The sequence below is a fragment of the Periophthalmus magnuspinnatus genome, chromosome 18, assembly GCF_009829125.3.
Source record: "Periophthalmus magnuspinnatus isolate fPerMag1 chromosome 18, fPerMag1.2.pri, whole genome shotgun sequence".
Lineage (NCBI taxonomy): Eukaryota > Metazoa > Chordata > Actinopteri > Gobiiformes > Gobiidae > Periophthalmus > Periophthalmus magnuspinnatus.
This window is the reverse complement of record NC_047143.1, coordinates 20,650,465-20,674,637: the sequence shown is the minus strand read 5'-3', so window position 1 is coordinate 20,674,637 and position 24,173 is coordinate 20,650,465. Positions and strand designations below refer to the sequence as shown.

Here is a 24,173-nt window from a genome sequence, read left to right as displayed (position 1 = left end):
ATCTATCTCCATGGACACAAGAAAGGATAGCCATTATGCCAATATAGAGGCAGGTCTGTGCAGAGGCAAGCCCACGTGTTTTTCCTTTCAATAGAAAGTGAACTTGTGCCAGAGTCGATCGAGCAGAAAGCGTGCCCATGCTCACTTCCTACTTGGGTTACCTATGTCCATTTATACATATCATCTATGGGTCGTGCAGACTTCAACTTTACCTCCAAATGGATGCACGTTACTCCTGGACACATCTGAGTTTTTCCTCTCCAAGAACGAGGGTCTAAGGACAGGGAATGTTCTGGGACAGTTATTGACCAATTGGTGTTTCGCTATTGATTTTACTTTACAAAAATAAACAGAATTGAATAAACTGAAATCGAATGTTCTGCAGTGTTTTTTGTCAAACACTTTCCAAGCAAAGCAATAACTATCTCTAGCTGTCAGATATATCTACCCACTTTTACATGAACGAATACAACGAATGACACTATGGTTAACGACACCAGATGCCCTTAGACAGCTATCCATTTGCTTGTCTCCTATTGGTCAATCTGCTTTCCTGTCTTTTATTGACCAAGGATTGTTTCATTGTTTGATTTTCATTCTTTCTAACCAACAGTTTTATGAAGCTCTGTGATTTTGGGCTATGCAAAAAAAGAAAAAACACAACGGAATTGAACTTTAGATTTCAGAACGGTTTAGCTAGGAACCTTTATCTTACGTAGCTTTACTTCCTGGAGAAGACAGACGCAGCTATTACAAGATACAGCATCAAGTCGTGCGGAGCTGAGAGAACAGAAGACGGCTCTAAATGTTTCTTATGCAACACTTCCCCTCGCGCACTCGCACAGACGCGGTTATTCTTGTTTGGAAACAATAGCAGGCGTGCGTTCTGGAGGCAACTGTTAAGTCGTCTCCAAGCAGATGCCTTTTTCCTCTCGCCAATCAATTGAACACCTACCTACACCCCCCACCCCACCCTCTCCTCCCTCTCTCTCCTAGACTTCGACTCACTTTGAAATGGCATTCTCTCATTGTTCTTTTGCCTCACTCCGAAATGTCTCAGCCCTATCAGACGTTAATCACTGATACGGCAGGTCAAAGCGGACAAAAAAGATGTTGTGGGAGAAAAAAAATACTTCATTTACAAAACACAATGCAGCCCTGAGCTTTCTTCTGCTAAGGAGAAGTAAATGACTCAGTGGTTTTGTCAAGCTTGAGTGAGCGTTTTAGCCTTGCCAGTCCTTCTAATATGTCTCTCATTCTATACAAACAATTGGTTTGGTTTGAGAGGCTTATAATGATAAATATGGTCTTGAAATGCTATTAAGAAAGACGTGCAACCAATCAAATAAATGAACGATAATAAATGCGACTACTATTGATAAAACATGTCTGGAAATTCTAGCTACTTGCAATGATAAGGCAAATTTTTACGACCTCATGCATCTGGACAGTAAGACAAATAGTGCTGCTTGGCAAGCTGGTCCGTTTTGCCATTAGCAGTTGCACTTAGCAATAATGTAAAGATTGGATATTATTATTGGAGTGCTTTGTCTTGTGCATTTATAAACAGGGTACTTACGGGAACAACAGTTTCATATAATCTCGCGCCGTTCTACAAGCCGGCAATGTCCAGCTGGCCCTCTTGTTAAACTAAGTATGCAAAGTGGATTATCGTACAAACAAAACATAAGAATGCCGCGAAATGTCATGAAACATTTATTACCTTATGCATTCTGAGAATCCTAATTATTCACTACAATGGGTTTATGAGCGATTTTCACAACTTTCAGAGGCCAGACCATCATGGTAATGCGAACAAGAACTAGCAAAGTGCACTTCATGACTCTTGGACAATAAAACGCTTTATAGTTTGATGCAGACAGTACACAGCGGTCTCATTTTGATCTCAAGAGCTGCTTGTTTGTCGTTCAGGCATGATCCATAGCAAAAGAAGCAATTTGACCAGAACTGAAGAAGCTGCCTGGATGAGCAGCTCTAAAAGTTTTTGTCCCGTTGACAGATGTAAATTTTTCTTTTGCTCAAGAGCTGCTTATACAATACACAAATATTGCACAAAAATATTGCTACAAAGGAAGAAATTGATACTGCCATTTGAACTGCATATATTTCTGAAACTCTTACAATCTGGGGGATGTGTCTATTTCATTGCTGTGTTTTGTTTTAATAATTATCGCTGTGTACTGTGTCCTGCAGTTGAAGTAAAGTTGGATTGGGATCGGATTACAAAAGGAATATTTGGGCAGATTTCCTCTTCAGGATTTTTCACTATAGACATCGCTGCAAAAAGGGAAAAACACCACATCTGCGCATGAGTCTTATCCCTGGTTTCTCCCAAGTCTTGGATGAGCCTGAGCCAGCAAATGTCAGTGGGATAAAGACCAGGCCTGACAGACATACACAGGAGTTTTGTCATTTTGTGTGTCATCCCTCTAGCTTGCAAATCCAATCGTCTGCAGTCTGCAAAGTGCCCAGAATATGACAGTGAGGTAAAGAGTAGGGATGGTCTGATATGGATTTTTTCTTTTGTTGTCAATGAACGATATTTTCATGTGCTGTTGGGGCCAATAACTGCTAATTTATGTTCAAGGATAATTTATCTTGCTCCATTGTAGATATAGTGGATAAGCAGCTCTTAAGGTCAAAATAAGTCCACTGTGTACGTCTGCATCTAATTATAAAGCATTGATTGTCTGAGAGTGGTTAGCGTGCTTGCCATTGTTAGAATTACTGTGACGGCAAAACTCTTCTCTGGCCTCTGAAAGAAGAGAAACCTTTATAAACTCATCGCAGTGAATAATTAAAATGCACGTAATGCGTACGATAAGCTAGAAGTAACTCTGGACCACTGCAACCGTTTAAAATGAAGTAGTTCTGTTTTTCACACTTTTAAGACAAGAGCAAATCAGGTACAACCTCTTAAAGCTATAGCAGGGGTATTTGGAGCTATCCAGGTTGTGTAACTGCTCCGAATGGTACAATGGCTGCAAAAAAGAGCTGAGGGTGCACGCTATTCTCGTGCCCCCGCGGCCTTAGAGAGCTTTCATTATTGTCTTATCTGTGCTGTACTGCGCCGTGGCGATGGTGAAAAGGGGCGTCGCCATGGAAACGTAAAACACAACCCCGCCAAACGATATGAGGTTGATCCGCGAGACGTTCTTGAAGGAGGTCTGCGGTCCGTCTGGGTCACATTATATTTGATGTGACTTGATTTTCTCGGGGAAAGCAAAGCACTCGAGGTTGATATTATCCACGTACAGGGTGATGCGTTGAGAGATATAGGATGAGTAATTGTGTGCCTTGCTTTACTGTAGGAGTGAATGGGGATAGCTTCGACGGATCTTTATTATACGAAGCAAAGAACCATATGGCATTTTAGACGATATGAAAGCAATCTTATTTCATTCAATGCAACATGGTTTTATGGATATACATAACTTAGTTTCCCATCCCCATCTTGAGCTACATTTGGTCAGGAATAGCTAGCTGGAAGAGTTTGCCTATTGTGCATTTTTTAGGTTGATGGGGGAAACTGAAGTAGGCTACTCATAGAAAACCCACCCAGAATCAGGCAACATGCACAAGCTGACCAAGGCAATGAAATGTAAAATGCTGTGAAGTGAAGGAACAAGCACCTACACATTTCTCTTTAATGTCCGTATTATTATTACTTTTTTAAATCTCCCGTTAAGATGCACTATGCAACGTTTGGAGGTGGACAGTCTGCCACCTGCTTGTCCCTATAGATATGTTATTGCTTTGCCTATAATGTTCCACAGTATGGCACTAAACTTATCTATCTCCATGAAGACAAGCAAGTGACATCAGCAAGCCAAGTTACAGGTCAGCGATACAACTCCACTCGCAGTTTGCATCATTTTAAGGTTTGTTTTTGAGCAATACGAACACCTAAATAAATGCACAATGGATAAGTTAAATGCCATACTGTGAAACTTTCCAGGTCAAGCAATAGGTCTTTTTATAGAACCACCTGGCTAGCGTGCAGCCGCAATTCCCTCTCCTTTCATTGTGTGTTGGAAATTAGCCGAGTTGTGCTAATATAAATCAATATTTAAATACCAGGCAACGGACCGCAAGTTATGTTGAAGCTAATGCTAACTGAAAGTAAAATGAATTAGTGATGTGAAAACAGCGCTACCATCTGAATGATTTTGCACAGAAAAACAATGGACTTGTCTTAAGATGTATTTTCATGAAGTTGTTTTGTGTTCTATTTTGAGATTTTGATTGGGTTAGCATTAGCATTAGCTTTGAGACACAAATACCCATTTTTATAAACACACAAGTTTCCTCCGGGTAAAGGCTTACATCGTCGTAAACGTCTCAACATGCCGTCTGTCATCATCCATCTGTAACTTACTGTTGCTGTACTGTTGATATTTAAATGCTGATTTATTTTAGCAAGACCGCTAAATCCTCATAGTGAATGAATGGTGGTGGAAGAGTGGAGAGAACCGGAACTAGGCGGGCAGCTCCGTGAAAAAGACCTATAAAATTTCCACGGAGACGGGCATTTGATAGGCAGAAAAAGTTACAAAAAGCACCTTTAATTACACGCAATTTTACGGTTCTTTGTAGACAGGTGTAGTATCAAATTCAGGGCCCTGGACATAAATTATCTTGTTGGGCCCACACTACATGTTATCGAAAAAAAAATCTACCCATTACAGACTTTGTGAGGGGCCCCTCCCTGCATTGGGCCCTGGGTAAACCATACCCTTTACCCCCCCAGTCCAGCGCCCCTGTAAAAGTGAGTGTAAAAGTGTTTTTTGTCTTTTTTTTCTTTTATAAACACCATAGCATTATCGTGCGCATAATCATTTTAAATTTTAATACCCTCAGCTCCACTCTTAGACCTTTCTAAAGATACTACAACTATATAATTATGTTGATCTCATGCCATTACACGTTTTCTTTTACTAACAATTACCTTGATAGAATAAAACCTAACCACTATACCTCCTTTGTTTCAGCGGCATATAAATGAAAGCATTGTGTATGTACTATAGACTTAAAGTAACGGAAACGTGTGTGTGCAAAGGTCGGAAAATTGTTGGCAAACTTTTCTTGTGCATTAATTAACAACATTTACCAAGCGCATTTGCATTTGTATTGAGTGAGACAGCACAGCCTGGCTCTCGTGTTGATCCACTCTTACATCACTAATCGTTGCCTCCACCTGGGAGTGTACGGGTCCCACAGGGAGGCAGATTCGGCAGGCTCTCCCCCGAATGGTGCTCAATGCCTTGCTCTATTCTTTTTTCTGGCGTAGCGGCGGTTACACAGACGCAACATCAATAGTATTTGTGGAGTGGTTAAGGCTGATAAGAATACAAATGATTGCCTTGAGCTTGCTTTAAGGCGGGTTTGTCAGTACAGCTTGTAAGACACAACTCAGGGTGATGTAGTCAGAGCAGTACAAACACACTGATTGAACTTAGTCGGATCTGTTTAAATGCTTGCTTTTATTTACTTGACGTTTATGAGAGAAAATAGAAATATGCCAAGTGTGAAAGCTCTCAAGTGGTACGACACATTTTAAAGTGAATTTTAAATTTCAGCCTAACAAAACACATACACATAGGTAAAAAGAACAGCAGCATATGTGTACTGACGTTGGCAAATGTATTGAAAATCAGATGCTATTTGATACTAAAATTAGTCTCAGATACTTGAGTAGGTTTTAATCGAAAAAAGTCACATTCACAGGACAGAAATGAACCTTACCACTATGGAACATACTAGAGGTCGACTGATATGCGTTTTTTCATGGCCGATGCCGATACGGATTGTTTAGAATACAGAGCAACCAATGGCCGATAAGCTCTGCCGATATTATTGTGGCGAAATGTAGGGCCAATTTAAAGTACTTCCACCAAATACTGTTTTTTAAATTCACTACAAACTCCCCAAACCCTATAAGAGAGCTGTGTAGTCATGTTTTGTGCAGTTGTCTCTTCTGATTTAAGTGTTCATTTATAGCTTTGTGTGTGTTTTTTAGGCAGCAGATTGACAAAAACAAAATATCAACTTGTGCTGGAGATTTAAGGCCGATACGCTAAAAAGTTAATATTGGACTGATGTACTGGCCATCCGATATATTGGTATACAGTATGGTAATGTGGCCTATGATTTCATGTTGAAAATTACATTCTAATGTCTAAATAAAGAGTGTATTTTTATTTTCATCATGGCATCAGAATTTGTATGGAGTATCAAATGAAATCAAATTTAAAATGTAGTATTTTGACACAAATTTGTATTAAGAGTAGAGTTATTGTGGTAATTGTAGTAAGAGAAGTCTGGTACGGTGGCTGAGTGGTTAGAACTTTAACCTTAGAACAAGCAAGTCGATACTCTGTCCACGTGTGAACATTTTGTGTGGAGTTTGCATGTTCTTCCCGTGTCTGGATGGGTTACGTCTCCTATCAACCTAAAACATGCACAAGGTACTTCTGACCATGTATCCAGCTCAAGATATGAAAAGATGGGTCTCTTATAGTCATGTCTTTAGTAAATAAACTGTTCATTTTAAATATAGTAAGTGGTAGCATTAGTAGAACTGTATAAGCCTAAATATAATCCATTCATACACTAAAGCACTTCACCTTGAATCGACATGCTCATCCATCCAATGACATTCAGATCTACTTTAAGAACCCCGCGAGACAACAATAACTCAAAGATGACGACAACGCATTTCTGCTCCTTTAACTCCAATGGGAACGCATCTATATTTATCTATACACTCGGATGTGTATAGACCATCGTAGCCTCCCTCTGAATGAAGTCACCGTTGACGTGCACAGCGGTTTCACCCCGCCGTAGTCCCCGCAGTGCCACAGCGCTCAGTGTAAAAGTGTTTTAGGAGATAGATGAGTGGACACATACATCTTGATAGGACTTGTTCAGGCACAAACATGGTGTCTTCCTCCCCTCTCTCCTTTGACCTCCCACTGCTTCTATTACCTGAGCCACCTGCGCGACCTCCGGCACTTCCAATCTCAGCGCTTACGTAACAAAAGCACCAGAAGAAGAAAAAGCAGGAAGTACAGACAAGTGTCGACAACAGGTAAAACACAGATAAAAGTTAGTTAGAGTATTCATGGGTTATTCCTAGTGTCATTTTGGGGACCATTCAAATCATTCAAAAGATATATACTTTTTAAAGAACTGTTAATTACTATGGCAACGGTCCTATCTTTCCATCCTTCTGAAACACATGGACATATATGATTTCAGTTTGATCCTGAACCACGTGAGTTTTGTCCAGCAGAAAATGAAATAGTCAAATATTTATATTACAGTTGTCAATATAAGTATGTTCTGTATTGATAGCTTGGTATGTTTGAAGATTTCAAGCTTTGGGGTACATTTTGGACAGTAAAATATCTGATAATATTATTGATAGTGTAATTGTCAAGGAGAATTTTGATATTTACACCTACAAATAGAAAGAAATAACTTCTTTTCACCGTCAACTATTTAAAATCTCAAAATTGCTGGATTATTTAAAGGTTCTATATTACATAAAATTGACTATTGTGGTAGTTTTCAAGTTAGCAGCTACCTATTACCTTTAGTTCAGTAGCGTTCGGTATTTCCAGGGCTGTGTAACTTTCTGGAGGTGGCACTCAACCGGCATGTTTCCATGGCAATAGAAAGATAAAGCCATTATAGGTAGAGATAGATAGGTTTTATGTCATACTGTGGAAGATTATAGTCAAAAAATAAGCTTTTATTTTTATTTTTTAGTAAAAAGATTATTTGAAAGAATGTTGATTATTTTTTACATGCAGCCTAACTTGAACTGCACATGTTTTTTTGTTGTTGTTGTTTTGTTTTGATTTTTTTTTTTTCTATTGTTTTAAGTTAGCAGGAAGGATCTGACACATTGTTTCAGTCAGGTCTACAGACAGCAGCTCTCTACCTGTCGTTTTGCATTATATAACACCAAAGCACTCCAGCTGCGAAGAGAAAACATGACCCTCGTGAGAGAGGTGAGGAGCGTCGCCACGGTGAGGGCAAATGCACACGACCTGTTCTGTGCAGGATTCCAACGCAAAGAAACAAAGCCAAGCCAGAGATCACAGGTGGCAGACGACAATGGAGCTCTCTGTTATTCATAGGGCACACAGATCTTGAACTGAGTATGGGTTGTTATAATTATCTGCGTTACCGTGCCAACTAGTCTCCGGGTGACCACAAATTGGAGTAAAAATGAGACAACTTGTACAGTGTGGTGGGATGTCATTCATGAAGACTGCTATTACGCAATGTTACTTTCTGTTTCCAACCACCATAGCAAAGTGTTGATTTTATGCAAGAAAATATTTATATTATTGTGGTTTTTTTTTTACATAAATCTCTCTGTGAGTGATTGTTACCAGTGAATTTCCATGAGTTCAGATGGGTGTGATTGACAGATGCATTAGCCAATCAGGGACAGGGATAATGGGTTTGTAACAAAACAAATATGGCTGCTTATGAGCAAAAAAGAGGAGGAAAAAAAAATATTGCAGTGGACTGAAAAACATCACAGATTTCAGCAGAATCCATGAGCGAAGCACTAATATGAGGTGAGAGAAATTTGATTTTATTCAAACTGATGGATGACCAATGAGCTCCTTTGAGGGTGGTGTGATCAGACTGATTTCCATATGAATAAGTAAAGAGATATGATTCAGGATTTACCAGGCAAAGGCCAAAATGGCGGCGCAAGATAAACAGAAGAGTGAGAGGTGGTCGCCCTTACAAGTCTGGATATGGTTTTACAAAACATGACCAAATTTAACCTGATAAGCAACACCTACTGCTTGGTTCACAATATTGTATGTGTCCATACTTGTAAACTGAGACGGAGGAGTAGGAAAAAGTCATATTCCATAACAATTAAAGATAACAGGTCTATCAAATGTTGTATATCACTGGAACTGTTGACAAATCCTCATATATACTGTGTAGGAATAACTACATTTTGAACATTTAAACACTGTACAAGCAAGACAAATCACAACCCACCCATCAAGGAAAAGCAAAATAACTGGAATGATAAAAATGCATCTGACCCAACTGGTATATTTACCCTAACATTTGGCATCATAGCTATATACGTGCTGTTCGTCTGCATGAAATTACACTGAGAACAGTACATATGCTTCTCTTGCGCTGCACTATTTATATTTGCTATATATATTTCTAGCTAAATTTCATCTTGACCTGGAATAAAGTCATCCAATTCCATAGGAGCACAGAACAGGCTTTAATGTATAATCCTGCAGCTAAACCAACACTGTGGCCTACATTCACAGCCACTTAAATAAGATACAATCCTTAGTAAAGCTTAGGTCTGCACATATTAGTCTTCTACTGTCAATGACGCAAGACTGTACCAAAAAAAGACGACAGGGGGGAGGAAAAACCCGCTTATACATCCCCATCTGGGCCCCAAAAATCTCTCTACCCATTAATCCTCGTATCAGTGCTAGCTCTCTCCCATCTAAATGTAGGTAGAAGGCAGATTTTCAAGCACCTCAGGCAGGCAAATAAGAATCCATCCGGTTTAAAATGCACGGTATCTTGTCTCTTCTCTCTTCTGTGCGAGCTACAACATGAAAACAGCACCCGAGGCCCAGCCCATGACAAAACAAAGAGATTAAATGACCTGCGAATGTGACTTTCCAATTCTGCCATTAGCTTGTATTCAACCCAGACGACTGCTGCCCCCCAATGGAGAAAAGGGGGACATCATAAACGAGTACAAGGCTATACCCAAGGTTCTGTGGTCAGCTTGGTGCGGCGGATAGCTTCTAGAAATACGTCTATCACAATAAAAATAATAGACATATTGTTTAGTAAATAACAAAATGTAGCAATATTTTTGTGGTCAATGTTTAGCTGTTTTGTGTTTGTTTTTTTGTGGTAACGTTTGAGCTGAATTCATCGGTTTAAAATTCCTGCTATTTTAAAGGGCCCATATTACACTATTTTCTGCTCTACATATAATGTTGTTTCCCCATCACAAACATACCTGGAGTTGTGTTTTGTTTAATACACAAACCCTGAATTTTTAGGGTGAGTTTTTGTCTCAAACAGAAAACAAGCTCTACTTAACTAAAGGTAAAAGGTAGCTGTTAACTTGAAAGCTACCTCTTCATGACATCACAAGGTGGAACAGAGCATTTTGGGCTTTGGGGACGTAGACAGACTAACAATAAAGGATTACTCAAACATGTGAATGAAACGAAACAACAACAACAAAGATAACAACATTATAACATGGCTTAAACCTCACATTAGTCACTTTTGTGTAATTTTTAAGGAAGGCTCACCATTCAAAAGACATGCTTAGATTTGAATTGTTAATTGCTATGGCAACGGTGCAAACGTTTCATCATTGTGGAACCTTGTGGAACTTTGTATGTTTGTATGTTTTTGTGGGTATACCCGATTTTGGAAAAGTGTGCACAGGGATTAGTATGACTTTGCATTAAAATATCAGTCGCATGGAATATTGTGATTTTTTTAAGGAACAATATATCATACTTCAAACATTTTTATGACAGGCCTTTCTAGAAAAATCATAGATAGGGCTGCAACGATTATTTTGCTAATTACTCCACAAATGATTAGTTTGATGAGACGTACAATGAGACTTTTTAAAATACATTATCAACCAAATAAAGATTGAAATATGGTGACTGAAGGCTTCTAAATAGGTGAAAATCAGAAACTGCTTATAAAAAGGACAGGTCTGTTTTAGAGTATGTATAGTCCAGATTACCATTATCAAAATACAACTATAGCTATTTTTTATAGTTGGCGATAATTAAAAGCCATGTACCTGATTTTTTTTCCATGTATTTGAACAGAATTCTTGCTCCAGTACAGATGTATTGTATAAGTAGCTCTTGAGGTTGAAATAAGTCCGCTGTGTAGTGCGTGCATCGAATTATAAAGTGTTTTAGAATTTAGTTGTTGTTAGCTTTAGTGCGACGTCAACGCGCTTTTAAACTTATGGCGGTGATTAATTGGGATATTCAGAACGCATCAGGTAAGTAAAGAATAACTTTGGACCAGCACAAAGCATTATTTCACATTTTTAAGATAATCAGGTACAGCGCATTTAATCATCGCAACCCTAATCATAGCGAGAAGTTTTTGAAATCTTCTATCTCGGAATTGGGGTTGAAAAAAATGTCTCGAGTGAGTTTAGCCTCTTGACTTGGAATGCAAAAACAGAATGCAAATGTGTGGGTCCCAGTGAGGAGAGATTGGAAGGCCAAATGTCAGCCAGCACCAGCAGATGGTGAGAAGAGCCGGGCTGAGTGGGTGACCTCGGCGGGTGACGATGGCGCAGGGAGAGGGGGGAAAACTGCGTCTGTGGATCACTGAATGTCGCACTGGCTAAATATGGGAAGCACAAAGATCGAAAGTTAAACAGAGATGTAAAGGTTACGGGTACATGAAAAAATTTGTACAGTACATTGTGGAATCGGATTCGGTATTGAGTATCGAGTCTATTCCTTGGAGTTCCAAATGGAGTTCGAAGCGCTAACACACACATCTGACATAAAACACTCTTAAAAATCTTAAGTATTCCACTGACAAATATAACACCTTTTATTTTTCATTCATCGCGCAGTTTAGGTCACAGTCTTCCATCATCTCAAATACCACATTTAATTCTTGCGTTTGTAGCCCCCACTAGAGAAAAGCGTGTCCATTTATCTCAAGTACATCTCATTCTGTGGCCAGTGAGCTCAACCTAAAAGGCTCTAGAGGAGACACTTAATGGACCAATAAAGGTTTGACTGTTTTGTCCTCCGCCGCATAATACATTGAAATTCTAAAATTAGTTGTGCATAGTCGTCTGCGGCGCGGTGAAAGATTGATTTGCAGCGTGTAATTTGGTCTGAAGAGAAAGCCACGGAGCAGAGGCAAGATTTTTCCCACTCCAAATGATAAACCAAAGCTACGTTTTAGGGAGCAATGTCTCACAAGTCTTTATAATGAGACGCAGAGCTGGAGCCGGCTGAAGAAACTCTCGGTCAACTAAAAGAGGGAGTGGCAAAAAACTCGTGAAACTATTTCATACCTCTATTTTTCATTTTTTCCATTTTGTTTTTAGGGAGAGCCCAATGACAGAGCTCAGACTCAGGCTCAGTTTTTCATGATCGCCCTGTTCAAATACATAAAAATACAAAACAAAAACAAAAAAAAGTCTATTAATCAACTTAAAACAGTATAAATGTTTGTCATCAGATTATTAAAGTGCATTTGTGGCACCAAAGTATTCAATTTTGCATGTCCTTGAAATATATTTAATTTCTGTGAAGCAAAATAGACAAAAGCTTTTTTCCCCATCTCAGTTCTGGTGTGGCTAGTCCTTAGACGTATACAGTCGTGAGATCCTGTATTAAATGTTTCCGTATCAATGTTCAACACGCAGGTGAGATATTCAAGTAGTATCAAGTAGTTGCTTATGAAATACATTGCATACAGTGTTGTTTTCTCCTATAATGTGACCGTGTATCTGACCAGAACTGCACTGATAGGACTAAATGTAGACAGAAGTTCATGCAAAGATAATTATTTATGCAGAAATGTACTGAGAAACTGTATTGTTATGAAAAAATGCAGATTCAACTCATGATTCACACAATCCTTGCTGTTGTCCCATGAAAATAAAACTAATACAAATCTTGGTTGACTAAGACACCACTGACCAATTAAGACTAAACCACTGTTAGAATAAGGTATGTTTCTTGGACTGGTGGTTCCCAATTCTTTATTTTATTTATTTCCTTTCATCTCAAGTATACCCCTTAACTCCAGGATAGGTATTTTTCATCCATCCATCCAGTTTCTTCCACTTATCCGAGGCCAGGTTACGGGGGCAGCAGTCTAAGCAGGAACTCCCAGCCTTCCCTCACCCCAGACACATCCAAGTTCAGGTATTTTTCAATCTGTTGTCAATTATTTCCAATACTCTGATATGACATCGACGCCCATCAATGCAGAGACGTTACTGCTTTGTCTGGAATGCTCCACAGTATGGTATTCAACTTATCTAGCTTACAGTGAGAATGCATGTGCGTCAACGTTTTTAATTTAATAAATGCAAGCTTTATAAGTTTAAAGCCATGCAGAACATTCCAGACAAAGCCATATCATCATGAACACCGACCCCCACCAGAAAAGTTATAGTGCAAGATATAAAAGTTACTACAAAGAAGATTTTAAATTTAAATACTAGATAATTACCCTCTGGAAAGTGCCCCTGTACCCCTGACTGGGCAACACTGTCTTGAACCATGCTCCAATGATTTATATTCGAATAAAAGAGATAGCTACTGGCTGGCTTCATTTATGTCTTGTTTCTAATGTCTGCCTGTCTTGCTGATGTAGAATAATCACTGTGGAGCAGCTAACTATATTAAACATAAGATAGACTCGCATTCATGCTAGCAATCCGGGGGTTTCTCAATCTTTCAGCCAACAATAGCTTTTAACATCTAGCTAATTTCTATTGAAAAGCAGTCTGGTATGGGACATATAGTATGGGTGGGGAATAAATCATATCTATATTACAAATTCCGTATAGCCTAGATCATGATTTAATCCAGATTCATTTGCGCTAATCCTCTGCCTCTCAACATCACAGCATGACCAAAATAGCATATCATCAAAGATCAAATCGCAATTTCATGTTTATTGTCGTTTCATCAAATGGAAACTGCCATTTCTTCAGAGTCAACAGATGTAATCTAAATCATATATTACATACGGTATCTATTGAATTTCTCGTGGGAAAAAAGCAAAAAAATGCTGGAATAAATACCATGACATGTACATTCAAGAATTCAATGAAATAACAGATTAAATAGAGAGTAATAACTGTGTGTAGCCACTATGAGCGAATTTACCACATGTTTTAGTGACATTGGAAAACAGAGTTGTAAAAGCACAATCCTACACAGACACAGGGAGAACATGCAAACTCCATACTGGATTTTTCATGTCAGTAACTTGATGCCTGATGGTTTTATTTGCTTGTCGTCTTGGAGATAGATAGGAGTGACCGCTAAAAAGCCAACAGAATGCAATGCCACCGCTTTCAAGGGATTGGCCATAAACTGGTCACATTCATGTTCTCAAGACTAAGTTACATAAATACGCCAATACTCTCTACTACAATTTTGAGGGGTAACTGATTTTAAATGACAAATTGTGTCAAAAACCCTTCCTTCTACTAACCAAAATCCTCCACAGACACAGCAAGAACATGCAAACTCCACACTGTATTCTAGTCAGTATACCACAACTATCACTACTATGTTTACTGCAGAGTACAGAGGAAATGTAATGTTTTCACTCGACAAATCAAGAGGCACAAGTTGCTCTAAAAGCAGAAACACCAGCTGCTAATAACGCTAACACTGCTAATAGACATGCTGTCTTCTCTGGATATTTTTGACAAGAACAAGGCAGGCTTCCTTTGAGAAAACACCGCTATTTTTGTTTTTCTTTCACTTCTCATTTTCACCTGATTGAAAACTCGTTAACGACAAGACTGTGGTGTTTCCGTGCACGCCCTGGTAAGAAGACTACATTGATAAATCCAATAGACATGTAGACAGGTTTTCCAAGTGCTACTTTAGGTTGGCCTTAGACTATATAACAGTGTGATATGTGACTTTCTGGTGGACACTGTGCCACCTGCTTCCCTTGAATTTTCCACAATATGGCTTTAAACTGATCTATTTTTTGCATTTTACAGCTCAAAAATATCTAAACATGCCTTTTTACTTTGTGTAGGCATGCCCGTCCAAAAATCTGACTTAGTCTCAGTGGAGATAGATACTGTGGAGCATTCTACACTAAGCAATTTAATCTCCATGGAGACAAGCTGAAATGTTACATGGTTAAGTAAGTACAGAGACAGGTGGATTTAGGACAGCCAACAGAATACTGTGCATTTTACAATCAACTCTGGGGATAGACCAAATCTACTGAGAGAATTACAAAATATTTTTTGAAAGAAAACAAATATCTGTATATGCTTTCATCTTTCACACAATGTTCAGGGGTAAAGCAGTATTTTTTGTTACCCCTTCTGATAGAAATTGTGTCAAATCCCTTGTTTGGGATCCAGAATACACACTTACTCAATACTTTACGAAGATGTGAGTCTGGTCACCATTGAATCTCCCCATTTTGAGATGGATGTGATTAACAGGTGGATTAGCCAATCAGGGAAATACATGTACATGGTTTGTCTGTATGAAAACAAATATGGATGCTTAGGAGGAAAAAATAAATATATCACAGGGGACTGAAAAGCATTGTGGATTTAGCAGAATCAATGAGCAAAACACAAACAGTGTGTACCTGAAAAAAAACATATCTGATTGCACGATCATGGCTCATGGCTCAAGACGCAGCAGAGGGCATGGAGACCAGGCTGATCCTCTGTATAAAACTGCAGAGAGAGATCATTCTGGCTTTGTCAGGCAACCAAAAGTCCAATTAAGATGTTGCAATAGTAGATATAATGCCTAAACAAGAAACAAGAACAGGTTTAGGTAAATGGTAAATGCTCTAACACACCACATCCAAGTATACCTCACTGCACAATGCCACGGACAAAATCTTTTGTTTTTTGAGAACTGCCATATCTTTCGTATGATTTGATATAAAAACAGCTTTTTTATCTCCTCGGTTCACAAGAAGAGATTCTGTTGTGTTGCCTTTCTGCAGGGATGAGTCAGGGGGCTTTAGAGGCAGGCGAGTGGAGAGTGGATGGATAAGTGAAATTCACCTCTGCACCAAAATGCCTATTGCAAGAAGAGAGGCCAATTTCCCAGCTCGGGTTTCTTTTGCCATAGCCCTATACTGTCCAATTTCGTCACACATGGCTGCCTCTGTATTGTTCCATGGTTAAATCCAAAAGACCATCCTCCATGCTGCAAGTAGCATACCAAAATATGTGTGTGGCTATTTGTGTTTATTTATCTGGAGATACTAATTCATGGTAAAACTAGCCTTGGAACTGGATATACATTGGAACAGGGACAAATTACTCCAAATAAAACACAGAAATAGGACAAAATGGAAACTTTGCTAGCTCCTGGTTTTAGAATGGTCCTGATCTTTAGCAGAATGAGAATAATACCACATGGTAAAGTAGAATGAAAGGTAGGGTACTGACTGCAACACCAAGCAATCACTGAACTGAACCAGGGTAGCTAGTGTCTTAATCTATTCTAAAGGCTATTTCAGGTCTACAATTATTACAAAATTCAGCAGCACGTGTTCTGACCAAGACCAGGGGGTGGGACCACATTACACCGGTTTTAGAATCCCTGCATTGGCTCCCTGTGTGTTTCAGGATCGATTTTAAAGTTATTTTACTGGTTTTTAAATGTCTTAATGGTCTTGGGCTCTGCTTTTATCCTATGAACCCTCGCGGCCCCTGCGCTCCTCCAGCAGCAGGCTCCTAGTCATCCCCAAAGTCAGGACACACACTCATGGAGAGGCCTCTTTCCAGTTTTATGGCCCCCGTCTATGGAACAGCCTGCCGGAGGACCTCAGGGCCGCAGAGAACATTCAGGTTTTTAAAAGCAGGCTCAAGACCCATCTTTTTAGCATAGCTTTTGATTAGTATTTATCACTTTAGTTAACTTCTCTATTTATTTAGGCTTATTTAGGCTGGCTAGTGTGTTTATGTTGATATCCATGTTTTACTTATGTTTTATTTACTTGTTTAGCTTTGACTTATTTTATTATTTTTAATAATTTTAGATTTGCCAGTGTTTCCTCTGAGGAGCCCTCTGCACCAGGAGCTGTGGTTGGCTGTGGCTCCTGGGCCCTGGCTCGTGGGCCCTGGAGGTTTGGTCTTGACCTCATCTCTTCTCTGGTGTCCTGTGGCTGTGGGTGACCCTGCTCCTGGTGCAGATGGTTCCTCTGGTGGCGCTCTCTCATCTGGTTCATCTTTATCCAGCCTGTTCCACTTAAACATATTTTAATGAAACCAAAGGTATTTTAACATGTGTTGGGGTGGGGGGTGGGAGTGTGCGTTGGGGTGGGGGGGTTCTCTGGTTGTGTTTATTGATGTGTTGGGGTTGGGTTGTTTGGCTGTGGGGTGGTTGGGTGGGTTTGGTGGGTGGGACTGATTTTAATGCACTGTAAAGCACTTTGTGTTACATTTTTCTTGTATAAAAAGCGCTTTATAAATAAAGTTTGTTGTTGTTGTTGTTGTTGTTGTTAATCTGAATATAGGATGTTTTTTTCCTTTTCAGTATATATGGACAGGCAGGTGGCTGTAAGTGTTGGGGTTTAGGTAATGAGGATTCAGATCAGAGAGAGTCCTTTTCGAACATTCTGCTTTCTGGCTGAATAATCGTCTTGAGAACCAAAACACCAAATTATAACATAAGCAGCTTGGCCATCATTCCCAATGTTTCTTAGCAGCATTACAGTGGTTATCAGTTAAAACTACTGATTTGAACTTGTATCTGGGGACACAGTTAGGTCATTTGTTTATGAAATTTAAAATCAATATAATATAAACATATACACAAATGGTGAATGGTCCTATTTTTATATAGCTTTTCCACCTTCAAGGCACTCAAAGCACTTTACATCAAGGAACCACTCACCCATACACACACATTCATATACTAGTGTACGCAGACACTGGTGCATGACGAGAGTGGGATTCGAAACTGCCAACCTTCGGATCAGTGGACAAATATTCTACCAATTGTTGCCCTACACATACACATACATATTTTGTATTTATTAATCGTATTTTCATTAACTTTTCATTGTGGTACCAAACTTGTTGAATATCAAGCCTTTTGCTTAGTATCAAAATCAAATTAGACATTTTTGTACTGTGCCAACACTAGTTGCTATATGAGATTATTTAGTACAAACTTTCCAACTTACACTGCTATTTTTTGAGGCATTCATCTTGAACACCTATGATTACCGCTAAAATGAGCCTGAACTTGAGACGACATTAACAGTACTTTGAGCAGCAATGGAGGACTATAACATAATAATAGCACAGAGAGGCAGCGCCACTTCAGAATATCCCTTTTCCCTGAAGTAGAGTGCTTTCTTTGATCATCAAATTGTTCTCCTGAAAATCCTCCTGTTCGCGAATTATCTGGGCCGCTGGAGTGGAAACTGAATTTTCGGTGGACGCCAAAGCTTCTTAAAAGAAAAAAGAAGAGGGGAAAAAAGCGATGGGCAACTAATAAAAAGGAGTGAAAATGACACAAATTGAATCAGGCAGCGATAAAGTAATATATGATCCTATCTCGCTTGGTGACAGTGCAGAAGTAATCAAGGTCTATAGAAGTTACAACACAGAGCTGATGAGGACGTAATTTCTTTTCGGTTCACCCCCACACCCCATAAAACAGAAAAGCATGAAGAACACTGTCCCCTGGGCCGAATGATATTGGAGCTAACCGGCATAGCTGCGCAGTAATATTCCCCCAAGAAGAAATTATGTTTTTTATTATTAGATTCTCAGGCAAAACTAGACATCAGCTATCAGCCAATACATTATAACCACTGACGCCAGCTGTGTTTTATTTGACCACATGCTAAATATATAGCAAGAGAACCGTGCAGAGAACCGTCATCTACTGCTCAGTTAGAACTAGTATTTTGGGTGGGTGATATTGAGAAAGTCAAATATTTCAAATTGTAAATGTCTCAGTAGAAGTTCAATTCTAACACAAAATGTGAATCGACCATAAAAATGAACCACAAAAGGGCAGAAATATCACTTTATAGACTTGCTTGGAAGATTACACTACACTTTTCTGTCCTTTTCTGAGGTAATTTTTAATAGTTTTAATTATAGATGATATACTTAATATTCAAATTTTGTACATCCTCAAAACAACAATTGTAGCATTCAGCGGGCGCTTAGCAATGCTGTCAATCAAACCTGCTGCTAAAGCTAGCAGGAGCGACCTCAGTGAAGAAGGGGCCTGATTTGTCTGTTATTAATGTTTATATCTGGATTTATGGACCCAAAAGCGAAATAAAAACATCAAGATTATGTAGGTTAAGACAAAAATGACAAGGCTCACTGGAGCAGTTACGGAGTGAGGCATGACAGTTTATTCAATGTAAAGTGAATTGAAGCCAGAGTCAGTGGAGCCAGAACTGTGCCCATGAGGACTTCCTATTTGGGACGCGACAGTTGACATGTTAGTTTTGCCCATTTGTATATACAGTCTATGAAATAGCAATAACCTTTTCAAATGTATTTTTGCAGTATACTAGAGTTGTGTGGTTTTGGAAATAAGAATCAAAGTGTAATTGTATTGTTGATTATATTGCAGTTAGATTTGCAATTTATGTTTTAATATAAGGACACAATTTCCGTACAACTTGCAAGGAAACATACATACAACCTTTGAAAGCAATATCCTAATATCTATTACCCCTCACCCATCCATGATAATACAAGTTTGAAAATCAAGTCCATGTTGTAAGTTTTTACTTTATGTAGCTTGAAAAAAGACTTGGAGACCAATTAATTGTTTGTAATTAAATAAGAGTGTTAGCTTTTGGGGACTTATAACTTCTTTGAACTTTATAGACTTCAAAAACAAATTAAAACTATTTGTGAACACTTTTATAGCACAGTAAGGTTAATTAATCTAATTTCATTTAAGATTTTGCCTGATGTGATTCTATTCATGTTTACATGGAACCTTTTGAGGGCTTTTTCACATTCCAAAGACGTACTATTTTGTTTTGCAATTATTTTTGGCTAAGGCAATGGTCCTAATTTCTCATCATTCTAAAAAACATGTCAAACTTCACCAGAGCTTAGGTATCTTAACTTAGGTAATTAACAATTTTTTAGAGCTAAGGTGTAAAGTCTATTACTTTCATTAGCGGCAGTGCTATTTCTCCTGCCTGCTTGCCTTGAATACTAATTCAAACAGCCATCGCACAACAAACCCTATCCAGTTTATGGGAACTCTAACTAGCTGCCTACGACTGATTACTTTCTTGGCAATCTGCGTGGACCCACACACATTTAAGAGGTTACAGCGAGAGAAATGCTAATGACACTTATCAACAGGGAAAAAAGGCAGTAATAATGAGTTGCCAGGCTGAACTAAATCCTACATAGTAATCCCTCCTATACCACAGCAAATGAACTGCTGCTTTACTACGACTGCTTCTGCCCTTGGACCCTGATTGAGGCGCTAACACGGGACCCGCTTGTCACTTCTAATGTAAATTGCCTGTTAACTGCTGTCAATGGTGGCGCGTTTAATTTCCCCAGCTTGATCGCAGTTTGTTGTGGCTGTTGTTAAAGTACACATTCATGCATATTCATATCCATTCATCCTCCTCATATGCAGCAGAATTCATTAGCGGCACCTCCCTGTTAGCTAACACACATCTCTATTACTGAGCCTGGCTGATTTACTGAGTTTGTTTCAAGGAAAAACAGGTGGGGAGTAACTACTTTTTAACACTATTTAATGAAATCTATTTTCTGTTACAAAACTACTGACTTTTTTTTTTTTAATCAAAGATAAATTATCCTTTAGCAGTCCCTTGAGTGAGGAAAATTACTTTGCTGCATTTGACCCATTCTTCAGTGACTCGCTCGAGGACCTATCTCCAGATCTTGAGCTAGGTTTGGTCAGGACTAACCTTGCACAGCAAACTCACGAGAATCTATCTTGGCGTGCTCCCACCACAAGGTTAACTGAGTAAGTGGACCAATCACAGAGCAACATTGAGGTTTGTGTGGAAGTCAAAGACAAAGCAAATCAAAACTGACGGACGTACTTCGGCCTATTTTAGCATCAATACAGAATATTTTATTTGTGAAAAACATGCAGAATGAAAGTGCTTTGTGCATTTATGGACAGGGAAGACGACTGTGCTTTTCTCTCAACTGGATGCAACAAAAGTTTGATTTTTCGCCTTGTTCCACTGTAGTGACGCTTCGACCAATCAGATTCAAATATGCTGTCGATCACTTTCTGCGTGAGCCATCCCAGGTTGATAATTTGTAGAACTCAATTCAAACTGCAACATATCAATCTGCTGTGAGCCAGGTTAGGTCAGGACTACCTTAGCTAGAGGATTTTACCTGTTGTGCACGTTTTGGGTTGGTGGGAGAAACCCGAGTGACAGAGGAAATCCACTGAGACATGAGGAGAAACATGCAAACTCTGCATAGAGCGGCATGGTGGTGCAGCAGTGAGCGTTTCCACCACAGAGCAAGAAGGTCCTGGGTTTGACTCCTGGCTGGCACGTACTACAGGGTCCCCAGAAAATAAGATTCCAAATGTCAGAGAGGAAGAGTTGAACGTTCTCGCATAAGTGCTAGCCACTCCGGATTGGGTGGACGATACAAAAAGTCCATCTATTGATACTGACAAACTATAAAAAAGTATATATTTTTATTTCTCTTTTCAGTTAATCTTAACCTCAAGAATGTATTTCTTTGTGTTATTTTTCTGCCAGTCTGAAGCCTTGTCAACTGAAGATATTGGCATTTGCATCTGGTGTAGAACTTTTGCTTGGGTTCACCTCAGAGACATATTCTTTAGTTAGCCTCAGTAGTTGTAGCAGTGCCATCATAGTCATCTGGAGTGTGCTATAAGCTAACCACATATAGTCCAACAGGTTTTACTCTAACAGTGACAGTGTGACAGGCAGACGCTGAACTGGGAGAAATCAGCAGTCAGTTTTGAAGAGTGCAAGTGCATACGAATGACCATTTATAGTATGACAAACACCAGGACAAAATGGAGCATTAGCCATTTTGTTTACCGCCACAGATTTTGATATGTGCTAGCCTGGTACGCACAGACTTTAGAGCCGAAAAGACAGCAGCACTTTCACACATTGTAGCTGGAGGGGAGGAAAAGTGTTCTTCCTGTGCAGAATTTAAATGAATGTAGCAAGGACCTTGTTGAACAGTTGGTGAAAATGTGCAACACATAAAAACAATAGCGCCGTAACATCTGAGAGTGGTTTAGTGTTTGGGGAGGAAGGCAAACTGCACGGGGGAAACGGTTCACTGTCAGAATACAATGTTTACCAATGTGTTGTATAAATATTTGGAATGGAAATAAGAATGCATTTATTCCACTGCATTAATCACAGTTGGTCTATTTTATCAATTATGTTAATGTAATGGCAGAGTAATAGCATACATTTACTGTTGGCATGCATTTTAAGAGCTAAAATTACAATAAAAGCATGGCAATATGAATAAGCCCGATAAAATTTAATGGAAAATTGTGAATAGCTTGGTTATTTGGAGCTTGTTCAAAAGACACTCACCACAGCTTCGTCCTCTGTGAGAACTCTCTGCTCATCCTGAATGAATGTCACTTTGGACTGGATTTCTTCAACAGATAGGCTGTAAAAGAAAAAGATTACTTACTTGAATCTTAGTCAATATCAAAATTCAGTCATTCCTAATCGAATGTACAACCAATCCTGTGTCAGTGAAAGCATGTGGTTTGAGGCAGAGTTCAGATTTTGAAGAGAGAATATTTTTATGTTAAATTGTACTGATTAAAAGTCAATTATACCATTTTAACAAAACACACGATACGATATTTCAAGAGTAAAAGGTCGAATATAAAATGGGCTTTTTCTAGTGTTAACAACATTATTGAGCTACGCGGGATCACAGGGGAAAACCTATTCAGAATTACAAAGCAAATCATTGCAAAGTAGAGACAGATGAACTTTAATGTTAACAAATGTGTAGCAGTTAACTAATTTAGAAACTTTTCCTTTTAAAATGCGTCCTACTCATTTTGCTAAAATATTAAAATCATTATATTTAAGTTATTTAGGTTATTTCTATTTTTTATTTACTTCCTGGTTGGACACGGGAAGAGGATATTAACTGTTAAGGCCAAAACTAAATTGCAATTGAACAATAGTTTCGATCAGACTTATACAAATAATTACAACACCTTTATTTTGTTTAATCTATGAGAAAAACTGATGAATTTGGATGATTTGGATTGAATTTTCCATGTTGATGACATAAGCAGAGGTATTCCGCTTCAGAACTCACAGCTACTCCCTGTATTCTTCAGTTTTCTTCTCAACTGAAGAACACACACCCACTGTAATCTGACTTATGTAAAACTATGATAAATATTTACCACAAGCACTATCATCAGACCAAGTAATAATTAGAACAACATGACAACCTGTGTGCACTTTAACACAATGACCATCTGCACGATATAGACAAGCACTGGCTCTTACCAAACACTACTTAGATCTCCTCTTGCTCAATTCTTCTCTGCCTTGTCTTTTTTTCCTCCACTAGCTCCCACCTAAACCAACAGCACTGAGCTCACATAATGACTGCGTCGCCTGGATCAATCCCCAGAGTCCATCGCAAGAGGAAGTGCAGGCAAACATACAAAGCAAAGCGCTAGTTTCGCTTCTGACGATCAATGTTTGGAGAAAGTGCTGCAGCAAGACAATACTTGTGTGCTTGTACTGGGAGGACAAATATCTATTACAGAAAGTGAGAACCATGATTGCAGTTGTAGCAAGTATGTTACATTATCAAATTTTAAGGTCATTGAGAAACATCACAGTTTAAAGAAGGGGTATTATGCAAAATTGACTTTTTCGAGCTTTCTACCATGTTATAACGTTTACTCATTAAAAACATGCCTGAAGGTAGGGCTGTTGTGGTTAAACAATTTCCTTTGTGGTAACTTTACATCCCTCAGCACCGTGGTGTGCGGTGTAGGCAGTATAGCACACAGGCATAATAATACATGGAAATTGGGGTTGTATGTGAAAAATAGATGTATAAAACAACAGCATGCACACGCCAGAAAAGGCCATTCCTGTTCACTAAGCGTGGTTTTAGAGACAAGTTACGAAGATATACTATTGTGTTATGTTATAACGCTGTCCTGCACTAAACTCATGTGGGAGGGAGCACTTCTGGACACTTGTCAGCTCCACGGGCAGAGTGAAGGTTATCGAGGGCTGAGCCAAACTTTTAGTGCTGCCCGATGAGTGGATTTGCATTCAAGTCTGCCGCTCCTCCAGCAAGTAATGCGTAAAGCCCGTAC

General features: G+C 39.0%; 1 protein-coding gene across 3 annotated transcripts in view; it reads right to left on the bottom strand.

Moving 5' to 3' along the window:
• The window catches only part of LOC117386591 (glucosidase 2 subunit beta-like), a 270,231-nt gene that overhangs the window by 202,419 nt on the left and 43,639 nt on the right, over positions 1–24,173 (bottom strand). For all 3 annotated transcript variants that reach the window (XM_033983996.2, XM_055229025.1, XM_033983998.2), the window contains exon 8: positions 22,396–22,474. In XM_033983996.2, coding sequence (XP_033839887.1) covers positions 22,396–22,474 — 79 coding nt within the window. The remainder of the gene's footprint in view (positions 1–22,395; positions 22,475–24,173) is intronic.